This window comes from Nematocida parisii (genome assembly GCF_000250985.1).
Source record: "Nematocida parisii ERTm1 unplaced genomic scaffold supercont1.5, whole genome shotgun sequence".
Taxonomy (NCBI): domain Eukaryota; kingdom Fungi; phylum Microsporidia; genus Nematocida; species Nematocida parisii.
In genome coordinates, this window is record NW_013524650.1 from 282831 (window position 1) to 297187 (window position 14357).

The following is a 14357-nucleotide window of genomic DNA, read 5'->3' on the forward strand; positions in this document are numbered from 1 at the left end:
TATACCCCTGCAACCCGACATAACCCGAATATTTGGGCCAATTTCTGGGCATTTTCCTCACTTTTCATACCCCTGCAGCAGAGTTTTTCGTCAGGTTATTTTTGCGAAGGGGCTCTTCAAAGAAGGCCAAGAGTGTATAGTATGTGAGGAGGGCAGGAATAAATGGAGGGAGGAGTTAGTAAGGGTGTGTGCGTATAATATACAAACTTGTGTGGGTGGGTGCAAATATGTCATTATTAACTATGAGTTCGGGTGGTGTGGGTAGCTATAATTCTAGTATGTGATAGAAGAGAGTGGCAGGCGTGTTATATTAGTGTGAATTGACTAGGTATACAATTGTTGTAGGAGTATAGGATTATTGTATTAAATATAGTAGGAGTAGAAATAAAAGTATAAAGGAAGAAGAGAAATAAGAAAAAAAGAATGAAAGAAAGAGTTAGAAGAAAGCGTAAGTTGAAGAAAAATCCTTGAAATAATAAGATTCAAAGGCTTTAATTAAGAGAAAAGGTTTATTTAATTCTAATTATATTTTGGGTTATAATTCAACCTGTGACAACCTGTCTTTGTATTAAGTAAAGAACTATTCCCCCTTAACAGAAAGCTTAGAGAATGTATGAATTCATTGTATTTTCTTGTAGCCCATCACATAGATTGAATGAACATATAAAGAACTAAATAAAAATTATTATATGTATAGCTAATGGCCAATAAGCATGTAAGTATGGGGCATAGTGTATATAGAGATACAGTTGCCATTTATTAGCTCGTTATACGTATATATTTTAAAGTAACGAACATGCATTAATTTAATTTTATTATCATGCAGATTTATATGAATAGCAGCATTATTCATGACTATTAAATTCTATTTATGATTTTTAGAAGTAAATTACTGGTTTCTTGTTGGTATAAATCCTATTTGTATACTTTCTAAAAACTAATAGGTCAATTTTAGCCAAATAGAATATTATTGAAATATATGTGCATAGATCATAAGTAAATCATAATAACACTTTTAACTGTATTTTATAGAGATTTAGGATCAAATAATATGAAATACTGCACACATAGAGGGATTAACAGCCACTGTGCAAATTATTATTTTATTTGTGTATAGTTGTCTAACTGCTTATGATGTTTAATTATAGGAGCTATATATTGAAAAGATTATTTGTTCATTTTAGAAAGAAAAAACCAATTATTTAAGAATAAGAAGTATAAATATTTGGAAGCATCAATTATTTATAATGCGAACAGTTTTTAAAATATTAGTATATTTTGGATTACTCTGTGTTTTTTCTACTATTCTGTTAATTATAATACAGCCATCATTAGAAAATGAAAAAATATAATATTATACCAGACAAAATAAAGTTAGTCAATACCCAAATACTATTGCTAAGTTAAGCCTATATATACAAAAAGTAAATTGTTCTAAAGATGCAGAAACTTTCAGTGCAGTTATTTATTAAATTAAAGAGCCATTAAATAATTCAATACTGGTGAATTTGCACAGATAAGGAGAATTTATCTAATATTTTAGTAGTACCACTAAGGTGATATTCTATATAATAATAGGCACAGAAGAAGAATAAATAGAAAGAAAAAGGAGAAACAATCAGAATAAAGCATTAAAGTAGAAATAAACTAAAAATATTATTTCGAAATGGAACCACTATTTATACAGAGAAAGAATATATTAATTACATCTGAAATAAAATATATTTAAAACTCATGTATTTAAGAGAAATTATTTATAGTGTGTAGTTATAGCATGTTTAGATTAAGAGATTTGTGATTATACGTAGTTATCTGTATAGTATAACCATTTATTATAGCTGTTTTTTTCTTAAAGACTTAGACATACGAAAACTTGTTATTTATTGAAAAACCAAAACTCTTATATAATTTTAATTCCAATCATTGGCGATAGCAATAGGAGTGTTGTCATCATCAATGATGGACATCCATATATTAATATCATACTTAACCATTTCTATTCTGGATCTCACTATCCAAAACCAACAATCATGACAAAATAGTGAAATCGGTCTAATCACATTTAACTAGAGTTGGCTACTCCCTTGTACATTATTAAGACTCATTCAAATTTTTTATTATTCTCATCTTATATAGCTTCAATTTCCAATTATACAGCTCTATAAGACTTCGCGGGCGTGAGGCTCTCACGTTAGACATGGTTCATCATACGGCAGAAGCCAACAACTAGTACAAGAATTTATATTATATTTAATATAAGCGTATAGGAAATGAAGTATAAAATCATTTACATATTGCAATAGATTAAAATTTTAAGTTGTTATGAAAAGGTTAAAGAAGAGTGAAATTATACTTGGACTAATATGCATAGCTTTAGAAATAGTACTGTGTGGTGAGTTTAAAAAAGAATGCATACAGTCTATACATAATAAAATAGATCAGAAGATGCAGAACCATATTATACCGCACAATATGAACTCATCATTTAAGAGTAAGAACAGTAAACAACTAGATAATAGAAAATTAAAGAAACTTTTATTTACTATGTGTAAATGGTCTAAAAACACACATTTGGCATATAAAAGAAAAACAAGTGCACTGGCGGACAGTAATAACCAGACTGCGGATATAGGCACAAAATATACACATAAAGAAAACGTTACAAATGCTGTGAATGATACCTTAGAGATAAATAGTGGGTTTGACTTATCATCAGATTTAGAGTCATTGTCAAAGAAAATTAATCATATTAATCCCGTCAAAATAAAGCTTAGCACTGGCTTTAGTAAAAATACAAGATTGTCTGCTTATAAAAATGAAAACAAGTTTATTCTAAGAAACTACATTAATTATATAAGTAATATAAGTAATTTTAAATTGATATGTTATAATCAGATATTTACTACTTCATGGGCAATTAGAAAATCTCAAAAAATAATTAGTAATTGGAAGGAAGATAGAAATACTGATATTTGGAGTCTAATTAAAGATATAAAATTGAGTTATTTTGTGAAAAGGCGAATATTCAGAACCATATTTAAAAAAAAAATTAAAATTACTGGATGCCAAATCCACTATACTATAATGGATTTATAAATGATTTATTTGAGTACATAAAAAACCATGGATCTAGCTTATATAGTCATAGCGACATACATTCTGGTGTAAAGAAGAAAAAAAGTGAAACCGTTGGGGATATATTATCCAATAAAGAAATAAGCTTATACTGTTGTTGCGGCGGTATAAATAGTCAAATGGCTGTAGAAGGAGCAGAGAGGGATATAAAACTTAAAAAAAGTTAAATATTATTCTTTTAATACCAGAGGTATACGAAGACTTCTATAAAATGCCACAGAGTGCAGTTAATAGTTTTGTCAACAAACCAAACATTACAGCTAATAATATAGAAGAGTTTTCAAAAAATCACAATAATATTTATAGAATTGCCTTGCACAATATAAAACATATTATATCATATTTCATGGGCACAGCACAGAAGAATACAGAAGTAATAGAAAGTTCATATACTGAAATTCAAAAAATGGATTTGAAAATCGGATGATACAGCATTGGGATTCTGCAGAAGTGTTTGCTTTAGTTTATGCTGCTGTTCAAATATTTTATAGACATAAGTTTTTTCTACAACAAGTATCTTATGATGAACAAAAATCAATTAAATATAAAACTCCTTTAATGCACGTGGGTTTGTGTTTTAAAGAACCATATCTTAAAATATTAGGGGCATCTACTGTTGCAACTAAAAAATATTTTAAATCTTTTTCAACACTAAAGAAGATAATAATAAAGCCTAATGTTTTTTCTTCATCATCTTACACAATGCATAAAATCATGAAAGCTTCAGGTAATAAAAACAACGAGATATCTATAAAAGATCATTACCATATACAATGTGTAAACAATTCAAAGCACACAGTTGAAATAGCTCATATACCATACTATATACATAGACAGAAAAATGGAAAGAAAGTAAAGCGTGAATTTCATACGATTAAGTATATAGCATTGCATCTTAGAAAGATATTTTCTATAGGATATAATCAGATCGGCCAAAATATAGGAAAAATATACCCGTTTAAATACAGTAGAGAGGATAAAACCTGGTCGTTAATAACCGATAAATCCGATTTAAACAAAACAGTACAGGCAATAGAAAATGAAAACTGTAATGTGGTGTTCTATTACATAAAAGAAAATATCTATGAAACCGAGTTCTGTTTTGCACAATTTGTGTACCCACCTGAAATAAAAGACATAGTTAACGATGAAAATATTGACAAGCCAAGAATCCCATTATTTCTCTCGAAATTTATGGTTTCTGGAAGTGTGCTTGGGCCATATGACGAGTCTGTTATATCATATAAAGTATATTCTATGCAAAACTATAAATGCATGAAGCCTATTAATTATTTGCACGACTATACAGAGGAAGGGTACAATGACATTATGAAATCTTCTTTAGGCACAATAGAGAACACGACAACCTTATCAGTGAAAGAACTTCATATGAGAAAGAACTCTTTAAATTATGCTATTAAGTATTATTATAGTGACTTCTTTATAAGAAAATCAACAGATCCATATGAAGATATTCACTGCTATGACATGAATATTATGCAGAAAGAGAGTAAGTCAAACGGCACTGTAAATATATCTTGGAATACACAAGAGAGACACAGTGCTTATGAGTACACATCATACGCTTTTGATAGTACTGTAAAAGACGAACGACTTCATATGCAGGCAGCCAACCAGCCGGCCATCACTTCATTTATTAATATGCTTCAGAGAAAAAACCCATCCATAAACACTGCGCTATATGGATACTGCATCTATAAAAATAGCGCGGATATTGACTATAAAGCAAGTGCAGTGTTCTGTCTGACTATGCGAGATCTTTTAGAGAGAATGAATACGCATTTATTGGATTTAAACAGAAAATATGAAAAAATCGATCCTGTAACAGGTGTAAATCTTTTTAGCACCACGCATGGCCCAAAGTTCAATTTAAAGGACATTTCTAATGCTATTCAAGACAGTAACCTTGAAGAAATTAAACAATGCTCAAAGGGGGTTATGTTTATAAGAGACAATAACTATAACAGCTGCAAATATGGATTTCATTATGATATTTTAAATGTTTTATCAGATGATCATTTTGAAGATACCCACTTTAACTCAAACAGTAATAAGCCCACATCTATTAGCACTTCTATTTAAATTCAAAAGACCGGAATTAAAAATATTTAGTAGAGAAAACTCAATAAAAGTCTTTAATCTACTGGTGTAAACTGCTCTATTTAATTCACTGTTTTATGGATTAAAAAAATTATTAATACTGTTTTTATAGGGCTATAGAATAGCTGGGTTAATAAAATGCTATTTAGTTTAATTTTTGACAAAAAATACTACAAGCTGCTATTAATTATAAAAATAGCATAGAGCACGCCAAGTGTACCGGAATTGCTGCTTGAACACTAGTATAGTGATCCAATTAATAACGCGGTTGTTTTCTTAGGAAAAGGCATTCTTAAACTTTAATCATTATTTAATTTGTATACGTATTTATAGACCGTATAATCAATTTAATTTATGCTGACGTATTGTGCCAACAACAATTTCTGATTTAATTTGTGCTGTCTTGTTTATGTAAACATTCCGATAACTCGTGTCATGCCACACAAATGCATTGGTTGATTTTTTATTTTTATAGTTACTGCGCTAGTTTATTTAAACATGCACTTATATTTGCCATAATTATAACCCGAAACTATAACAAAAGCTGAAATACATTATTTATATAAACTTTGTACCATTATTATATATTTCAATTCTCACTTAATCTCAGCATTTAATATTTTAATTGTTTTACAGTTATTCGATGTTTTTAAACGATGCTTTTTTAAATGGAACAAATGATGTTTAATAAAATTACTCTAAAGTCTATTCTAGCATGTGATGACAGATTTCGCTTACTTAATCATAAATTAAATGTATTAATAGAAGTAAAATAAAATATTTTAATGGAAAATAACAAGCTCAACTCAACAGATAAGAATATAACAGATGAAACAGCTACAATTTGTAATAAAAAGCCACTAAGCGACTCTAAAGTAGATCTATTTGTTAATGATTCAAACAAAGAGTCTCCAGTATGCATTAAATCAACAACAGAAACAGAAGAAAATAAGAGAAATAGCACTAATGTTAATGCGCCCTACGAAGCTTTAGAAGTGATCCAAAATTTAGAGAATAATAGTAGGTCGCTGGGAATGTCTAAGTATGTATATTTAATAATATATAATCTTATTTTATGGTCTTTTGGCATCTCTTTAATACTTTACTTAACTATTATATTATATAGTGATGATAATGGTAAAATGAGTAAAGAAATGAAAAATGATATAGGAATTTCTGAATTTGGTTTTTCGGCTTTACAATACTTTCAGTGCTTCAGTAATCTTCTATATGCATATGTTACAATGTATAGTATGGGGAAAATTAGCGATATTATATACGATAGAGGCAATACGGGAGTATTTATTGCGATCGTTTTTATTCTGCTGTGTTTGAGCTTAGTTTGTATATCCTATTGTGCAGGGATATTTTTGACTATTTTCTTATCCTACAAAGGAATATTTTATTTTATTATAGTTATGTCCATAATAATACAAATTTTATCCAGTATTTGTGTATACTCCTATATTTCTATAAGCCAAAAAGCCTCAGGATCTAGATACAGGACGTTATACGTTGCTAAATCATATTTTAAAAGGATATTCTGTGCAATATACCATCTAAACACCATAGTTTGTATTGTGCTGTGCATAATAATGGCAGTAAATAGGTATAATTGGGTGAATAACTTTCATTCTAAAATAACAGCTAAAGTCGTGGCAAATGCCACTAACTCTTCAGCTCTGTCTCTATAGAAGGCGGTATGTTGTTGTTATTATATTTAAGTGTGTATCTAACACTAGATGTACTATAATAGGAGTAAAATTTAGAAAATAAACTTTTAGCTGTTCTATGAATAATTCTTTAAGTTTCTAAAAATAAAAGAAAAGTCTCTATTTTACTTTTTATACTATAATGCAATGTGAATATATTTATAATTTTATTCTAATTTAAATAAAATTCGCAATAGAATATGTATAGACAACTCTGCAATGCCTGTATAAAATTAAGAAAAAACAGGTGCTATTGTGAAACAGTTCATGTGGTGGGAACTTAATAAATAAGCAGTAATATGTGCCGATTTTAATCATAAGACAAAACATGTAGAACATAGTAGTCACATAATCACGTATGCAAAGTTGATTAGAGTTATTATATTTAGGATTTCTATATTTTAAGAAAACATTTTAACTCCTGCACAATGCATTTAAATAAAGAACTACCGAAATTAGACTTACCTTCAGATTATAATTAATGTTTAAAGATACATAAAGAAATAGAGGAATTGCCTTTCTTATTCGAAAACTAATAGCCAACTCTACTTAAAGAAAATTTTCTTTAATTTGAGCTTATTATGAAGTAGTAATTAAAGAACTATAAGAAGAACAAGCTAAAAAGTTTATAAAAAGCAATACAGCAACTTGTATATCTAAATTTTAAGAAGAATAGTATGGTCATTTATTATAACTGTTTAGGGCAACACGCATCAGAAGAATGTTATTTAGGAAAACAATGAGCCTTAAAAAAGTAACGTGAAGAAGCACCAACAACTCCTAGAAAGAACACGCATACCTGAAAACTTTTATTTATCTATAAATGAATATTCTATAAATATAACATTATAACTCGGCATAATTAGATAGAACATTTCTTTAGTAAATAATATAGCATTTGGGCACACATTTGTGTATCCTGTATACAGCTAAATAGAAATAACAACCCCACTATTAGCTCTTTCTAATAAGAGTATGCCAAATTACTCTCATTCTTCTATTACAGTAGGTTGTTTCTAGTGTATATTATCAATAGCAATTGAATTTTTATCAATAAGAATTTTATCTGAGAGCATTTTGTTAACATAATTGAATTTATCAAATTTCAAGGATATTTTAAGCCAAAATATCCGCATATTATTAGCCGTTAGGCAGGTTTCATACCCAGGGATGGTTCTATCCAGCTTATTTAGAAACTCTTCAATTTCCAATAGAGGGGCTATAGATGTGCCATTATACGATAATATAGAAAGAAGATTTTCCATTGTTTTTAGTACAAATCTTTCTATTACACTAGAAAAAAACTGCTCTGCGGGTTTTCCAGAGACAAGATACATCTTTATAAGCTTTAAATGCCCTTTCAGCGAGCTGCTGTTTTTTATATACTGATAGTAATCATATGATGACTCGTCTACGCAGAGGTGATTATTAAGAGTTTCTAGAGATATATTGACTTTGTCACAATAGTTTTTGTATACTTGGCTATATACTGGATTAAAAAACAATTTACGCACCGCATTTTCATCATTCAGTGGAAGGCTTCCTATAATATTAGAAATAACTCGCACCCATGGATCAGTTTTTTTCAAATCACATTCTAAAAAGCAAAGTCTCAGATAAGGTATCATGTCATTAGAATAATCTGAATTTTTAAATGCATTATATAAAAAAGTCTTTTCTATTGGGTAAGAATCTTTTTTTTCGTCTGCTATTCTTATATTTTCTGGATGTGGGGTTTTTGATGTTCTTTCGGCTCCTTTGTTATCTACTGCTTTTTCAGCACAATGCAAAAACATATAATCTGTTAAAGTGTTACTGCCATTTCTTTTAATAAATTCAATTATATTATTTATAGTATCTTTTCTAGAGCTGGTTAAGGTGGCAGCTTGTTCTGGGAAAGATTTAATAAATAAGTGTTTAGCAGAATGGCCTAATTTTATACCACCTTTCAACATAGAAAAACTATATAGTATAAATATTTCTCCAAATACATCAAATCTCCTATCCATGCTGAGGGTTTTATGCATATTTAAAAAGTCAAATTCTATCTTTCTGCTTACTAGCCCATTTGGTTTATTCTCGCTATTATTAACATTTGAAGCGCTGTTTAATTCCGAGGGAGCTTGTTCTTCTGGAATGCATTTCTTAGAGAGTGATAGAATTAATTTTTCTGTGTATAGCTCTACTTTTGTAAATAATTCACTCTGATTTTCATCACCTCCTTCTTCTAGCAGAGTGCTGAGCTCTTTAAGAGACTTTTCTTCTTTCGAATACCTTCCAGTTATTTCAGCAATAACATATAGCATATTTATTATGCCAGGAGCAAGCTCATTCCTATTTTCTTTTAGATATCTAATATTTTCATTCTCTAGATCAGCCACTACTTTGCTCCACTCCCTATGCATCTCATACGTATCAGTCTTGAATGGCTTATTGAGCATAGCAAAAAACCTTTTTAAGTCTGGTGATACATCCCCCATGTGCATGGTAGTGTATTCTTTGGTCTCTGGATCATATGCCAAACAACAAAACAAGCCAAATAATCCAGTCTCAACACAATTACTGTACCTTTTGGCATAGTCAATTTTATTTTCTTTTCTATTATAAGATGGAACACATCGATATATTGGCACATGCATGTTGCTAGAAAACGGAAATACTCTTTCTAAAGATGTATCACCATACAAAAAATTTAATACACATGTTCTCCAATCACTATCTACATCATCATTGGATTTCACAAAGCACTTGTCAACAATGCTTTCAAGATATTTCACTTCGTTGTTTGATTCTTCACTCTTTTTCTGTTCTATACACTCTTTAAGCATAGAATACACTGTCTTTGCAAACTCAATTATTTTTTCTTCACTATCCAAGTACTCGAATATATAATACTGTATTAGCCACCTTGCATTGTTTAAAAACTTTCCGGTTTTAAACTCTTCATATGTTCTTGGCTCTGCGTATTTACCCCCTTCTCGTATATCTGGGTTTGTTTTGTTGTTTATAAAGAAGTTTATAACATCTGCTGCCCTTTCTTGTGGTACTGCCTTTTTCTTTCTTTTTTCATTTGCTTTTTTCTCACTCCGCAGATCTTTCATGCTTAGAGAGAATTTATTTGCCTCTTTTTTAATCTTATTAAAGTTATCAGAAGTACCCTCATTCGGATTCTCTGTTTTATTTTTCATCTTAGGTTTTGCTATAATCTCTTTCAATACTAGTGTCAGGCTGTTTTTACTACCTTCTACATTCAGTGGTATATCCACTCCTTCTGCCAATAAAAATAAACAAGCTAAAATATCAATTTTATGCTTACATACATGTTCTAACTCAAGAAATCTAATAAATGAATCTTTTCTAGAAGTATGTATTGACAAATCACCAGTTGAAGAAGGAAATAACTCTATCAATGTTCGGTGGTAATCTACAGAATATGTTGTATTTTTCTTCCCTTCTTCTATTTCTTCTATTCCTATCCCCATTATATCTTCTTTATCGGGCATTTGAGTATCATATGGCGTGTCCATATTATAATTTCTTTTGAAAGAAATTACCATGTTTCCTTCTCTATTAATAGTAACGCATAGGCTGTAATTTATATTTACTTTTGGTGAAAAAAGCCTCATTGAATGCATTAAATCGCACTTTTCAGAAAGAAATGCCCGTACAGGATATACAGGCCCCTCTATGCGAATTTTCATTTCATCTTTTATTATAGTATTATGTATTGATATATAGCTATTGCATCCCACTCTACAGTATATCTTATTGTATGATATAAACATTCCAATAATAAACCCTATTCTTATAATCATATTATAAAAACAGAGAACATTTCAGTTATATTATAATAAAATGTGCAATATGATAATAATGATCTAACTTCAACATTACATGAGTCATTTAAATGTTGCATCATAAATATAATAACATAAATTAAATTATGACATGCCGTGCCAAATTCAATTAAATAATTAACTTAGCATATAAGTACCGGCTAAAATTTTAATAAGTGTCAATTTTTACAAATAAATAATTCAGAGAAATCAATTAAAAGAATATGTCGCCACAGAGATATATATTAACAATTAAGTTAGTAAAAATTTATCCCAGTTTCAGGTTATTGGTTAATTTTTTTTTGGTTAAAACAGTTTATTGATATAAGTTTCGTCGGGTTATTGGTAACATGCAATAATTGTTTAAAATAAATGTTTAAAAAGATCACATATTCATTCAATAATTTAGTATTTGTCTTTGTTAGTAACTGGTTTTTTCTTCTTCCTCATATATGTAAGCCCCTATTTGTCATAACTAAACTTCGTATTTATTAAATTCCAGAAATTATATAAGAGTTTCTACACTCATCACTTATGATTGATACATGCATATTCATATCACAGATGATGTACACACGTACATTACTATCATGCTAGTTATTCCATTGCTTCACATGGTGCAATAACACTGCTGGCGCGCGTACGTCCTCTGTGTGCCCACCCAGCACTAGTTGTTATACAGTATTAAAATAGTTGTACAGTGTAGAATTCAAATAAGATAAATTGTAATATTTCTGTTTTTAATAGAAAATATATAATATTACCACAATCCCCAATATATGAGCTTATATTGAATTTAAAATTTAAAAAATATTATGATGCATATAAAAAAGAAATATATTATATTTGGAGCCGCGTGGGTTATACGCCTAAATATAGTAATATGTTCAAATCTTAAAATAAAGTCCCAAATAAGTAAACCTCAAAGGAACATTCCTTATGAATCCGCATTGTTGCCGAGTAGTAATAGTTATATGCAAGGCGCCATTAATGGGGAGAAACCAGAAAGCCAATTAGAGAATAACAATATTAGTTTGTTTGATTTAATTGACCAAGCGGATTTTGGCACAGCTTTTTCATGTTTAGAAGAATTCAACAAGAAAAACAATAAAGTAGACTGTTTTAATAATGCAGAAGAGATGCAAAAAGACAATAGCAGCAGCGAGGCCAAAACCAGCAGCGACCCATATACAGAAAACAAAAGAGAATTTATTCATACAACAGAATCAGAGTCTTTTAATATGAATACATGTACAAGTTTTGCTTCTTATGATAGCTTGTTAGCTATTTATAAAAAACAGAACATGTATATTGTACGAAATTATACTAGTTATAAAACATGTCTAGTCAATCTAACAATATATATTGGACATTATTCCCTAAGAAATGATAAACTACGTATGTGGGCAGAGGAAGAAATTACTAAATGGAGAAACAACAGAAAGGAAAATATATGGATGATGACATGCCCGTCACAAGCAGATTTTTTCAGAAAAAGAAGGCTTTTTTCTGAAATGCTTAAAATAAAAGGCAACCAGCTTAACGATATATCTAACCCATCATACTACAATGAGTTTTTAAAAGATTTAGTTAGTTATATGAATGTATACGGCCCATGTATACACATCGGCAGCAATGCCATGTATAATAGTAGAAAAAAGAAACAAGAGACTATTGGGGATATATTGACTAATCAAGAAGTAAGTTTATACTGTTGCTGCAGTGGTATGGACATACAAATAATTACAGAGGAAGCAAAAAAAGATATAAAAGAAGCAGAAGAAGATATAAAACTTAAAAAAAATTGAATATTATTCTTTTAATACCAGAAATATATGAAGACTTTTACAAAATACAAAAGCGAATGATTGATGAATTTATTAAAAATAAGTTAGAAAGCTATATAGATTTGCACATCGAACAAAAACTATTTAGTTATAATAAATTCTATAGAATCTCTGTATTAAACATAAAGCACATTATACTGTATTTTATAGGGACTGTACAGAAAGATAAAAGTCTAATAGAACAGTCCTATGATAAAATTAAAAAAATAGTAGTAAATACGAAAAACCTATTTCAATGCGATGCAATAGAGGTATATTCACTAGTTCATGCTATTGTTCAGAAGTTCTATGAAGAATTCATATTTATCTATAAATTGACTATAGAAGAAAAAAATACAATTAAAAAGAGAACATTGCGTAGGCACATATATATTAGTAGAAAAAACTTATATAAAACACTAGGGGCAGACACAATTAAAATTAAAAAATACATAACAACATATATAATGCTAAATAAAAAAAGCAATAATGAAAATTCTACATTATATAGTGTAAAATTTCATAATATTTTTAAAAATGCTATTGTACTAAGCATTAAAGATCACTATCATGTGCAATTTGTGGATAATCCGCACCATACTATTGAAATAATTCATCTTCCTTTTTATATATACAAAAAAGAAGATGGCTCAGTTATAATGCAGCAGTTCCATGACATTAATAGTATACTATTACATCTTAAAATGGTATTTAACATAGGATATAAAAAAAGTCATTTGAAGAAAGGCGATGTATACCCGTTTAAATACAGTAGAGAGGATAAAACCTGGTCGTTAATAACCGATAAATCCGATTTAAACAAAACAGTACAGGCAATAGAAAATGAAAACTGTAATGTGGTGTTCTATTACATAAAAGAAAATATCTATGAAACCGAGTTCTGTTTTGCACAATTTGTGTACCCACCTGAAATAAAAGACATAGTTAACGATGAAAATATTGACAAGCCAAGAATCCCATTATTTCTCTCGAAATTTATGGTTTCTGGAAGTGTGCTTGGGCCATATGACGAGTCTGTTATATCATATAAAGTATATTCTATGCAAAACTATAAATGCATGAAGCCTATTAATTATTTGCACGACTATACAGAGGAAGGGTACAATGACATTATGAAATCTTCTTTAGGCACAATAGAGAACACGACAACCTTATCAGTGAAAGAACTTCATATGAGAAAGAACTCTTTAAATTATGCTATTAAGTATTATTATAGTGACTTCTTTATAAGAAAATCAACAGATCCATATGAAGATATTCACTGCTATGACATGAATATTATGCAGAAAGAGAGTAAGTCAAACGGCACTGTAAATATATCTTGGAATACACAAGAGAGACACAGTGCTTATGAGTACACATCATACGCTTTTGATAGTACTGTAAAAGACGAACGACTTCATATGCAGGCAGCCAACCAGCCGGCCATCACTTCATTTATTAATATGCTTCAGAGAAAAAACCCATCCATAAACACTGCGCTATATGGATACTGCATCTATAAAAATAGCGCGGATATTGACTATAAAGCAAGTGCAGTGTTCTGTCTGACTATGCGAGATCTTTTAGAGAGAATGAATACGCATTTATTGGATTTAAACAGAAAATATGAAAAAATCGATCCTGTAACAGGTGTAAATCTTTTTAGCACCACGCATGGCCCAAAGTTCAATTTAAAGGACATTTCTAATGCTATTCAAGACAGT

The 14357-nt window shown here is 29.6% G+C and overlaps 9 protein-coding genes across 9 annotated transcripts; 8 read left to right on the forward strand and 1 right to left on the reverse strand.

Moving 5' to 3' along the window:
- Position 1: 1 nt before the first annotated feature.
- NEPG_02105 (uncharacterized protein) lies at positions 2-640 on the forward strand (the record flags this gene model as incomplete). The annotated part of the gene is made up of 1 exon (XM_013204478.1): positions 2-640. A coding segment is annotated over one exon (264 nt), but the record flags the coding sequence as incomplete, so codon positions are not given.
- Positions 641-2322: 1682 nt separating this feature from the next.
- On the forward strand, positions 2323-3096 carry NEPG_02106 (uncharacterized protein; the record flags this gene model as incomplete). The annotated part of the gene is made up of 1 exon (XM_013204479.1): positions 2323-3096. The coding sequence occupies one exon, from the start codon at positions 2323-2325 to the stop codon at positions 3094-3096; it is 774 nt and encodes a 257-aa protein (XP_013059933.1).
- Positions 3063-3302, forward strand: NEPG_02107 (uncharacterized protein; the record flags this gene model as incomplete). The annotated part of the gene is made up of 1 exon (XM_013204480.1): positions 3063-3302. One exon carries the CDS (start codon positions 3063-3065, stop codon positions 3300-3302), a length of 240 nt encoding a protein of 79 aa, XP_013059934.1.
- A 44-nt stretch (positions 3303-3346) lies between these two features.
- NEPG_02108 (uncharacterized protein) lies at positions 3347-3562 on the forward strand (the record flags this gene model as incomplete). Its single annotated transcript, XM_013204481.1, has 1 exon — positions 3347-3562. The coding sequence occupies one exon, from the start codon at positions 3347-3349 to the stop codon at positions 3560-3562; it is 216 nt and encodes a 71-aa protein (XP_013059935.1).
- Positions 3559-5238, forward strand: NEPG_02109 (uncharacterized protein; the record flags this gene model as incomplete). Its single annotated transcript, XM_013204482.1, has 1 exon — positions 3559-5238. One exon carries the CDS (start codon positions 3559-3561, stop codon positions 5236-5238), a length of 1680 nt encoding a protein of 559 aa, XP_013059936.1.
- An 803-nt stretch (positions 5239-6041) lies between these two features.
- On the forward strand, positions 6042-6950 carry NEPG_02110 (uncharacterized protein; the record flags this gene model as incomplete). The annotated part of the gene is made up of 1 exon (XM_013204483.1): positions 6042-6950. The coding sequence occupies one exon, from the start codon at positions 6042-6044 to the stop codon at positions 6948-6950; it is 909 nt and encodes a 302-aa protein (XP_013059937.1).
- A 1034-nt stretch (positions 6951-7984) lies between these two features.
- On the reverse strand, positions 7985-10783 carry NEPG_02111 (uncharacterized protein; the record flags this gene model as incomplete). The annotated part of the gene is made up of 1 exon (XM_013204484.1): positions 7985-10783. One exon carries the CDS (start codon positions 10781-10783, stop codon positions 7985-7987), a length of 2799 nt encoding a protein of 932 aa, XP_013059938.1.
- An 836-nt stretch (positions 10784-11619) lies between these two features.
- NEPG_02112 (uncharacterized protein) lies at positions 11620-12612 on the forward strand (the record flags this gene model as incomplete). The annotated part of the gene is made up of 1 exon (XM_013204485.1): positions 11620-12612. One exon carries the CDS (start codon positions 11620-11622, stop codon positions 12610-12612), a length of 993 nt encoding a protein of 330 aa, XP_013059939.1.
- Positions 12613-12668: 56 nt separating this feature from the next.
- NEPG_02113 (uncharacterized protein) lies at positions 12669-14357 on the forward strand (the record flags this gene model as incomplete). The annotated part of the gene is made up of 1 exon (XM_013204486.1): positions 12669-14357. A coding segment is annotated over one exon (1689 nt), but the record flags the coding sequence as incomplete, so codon positions are not given.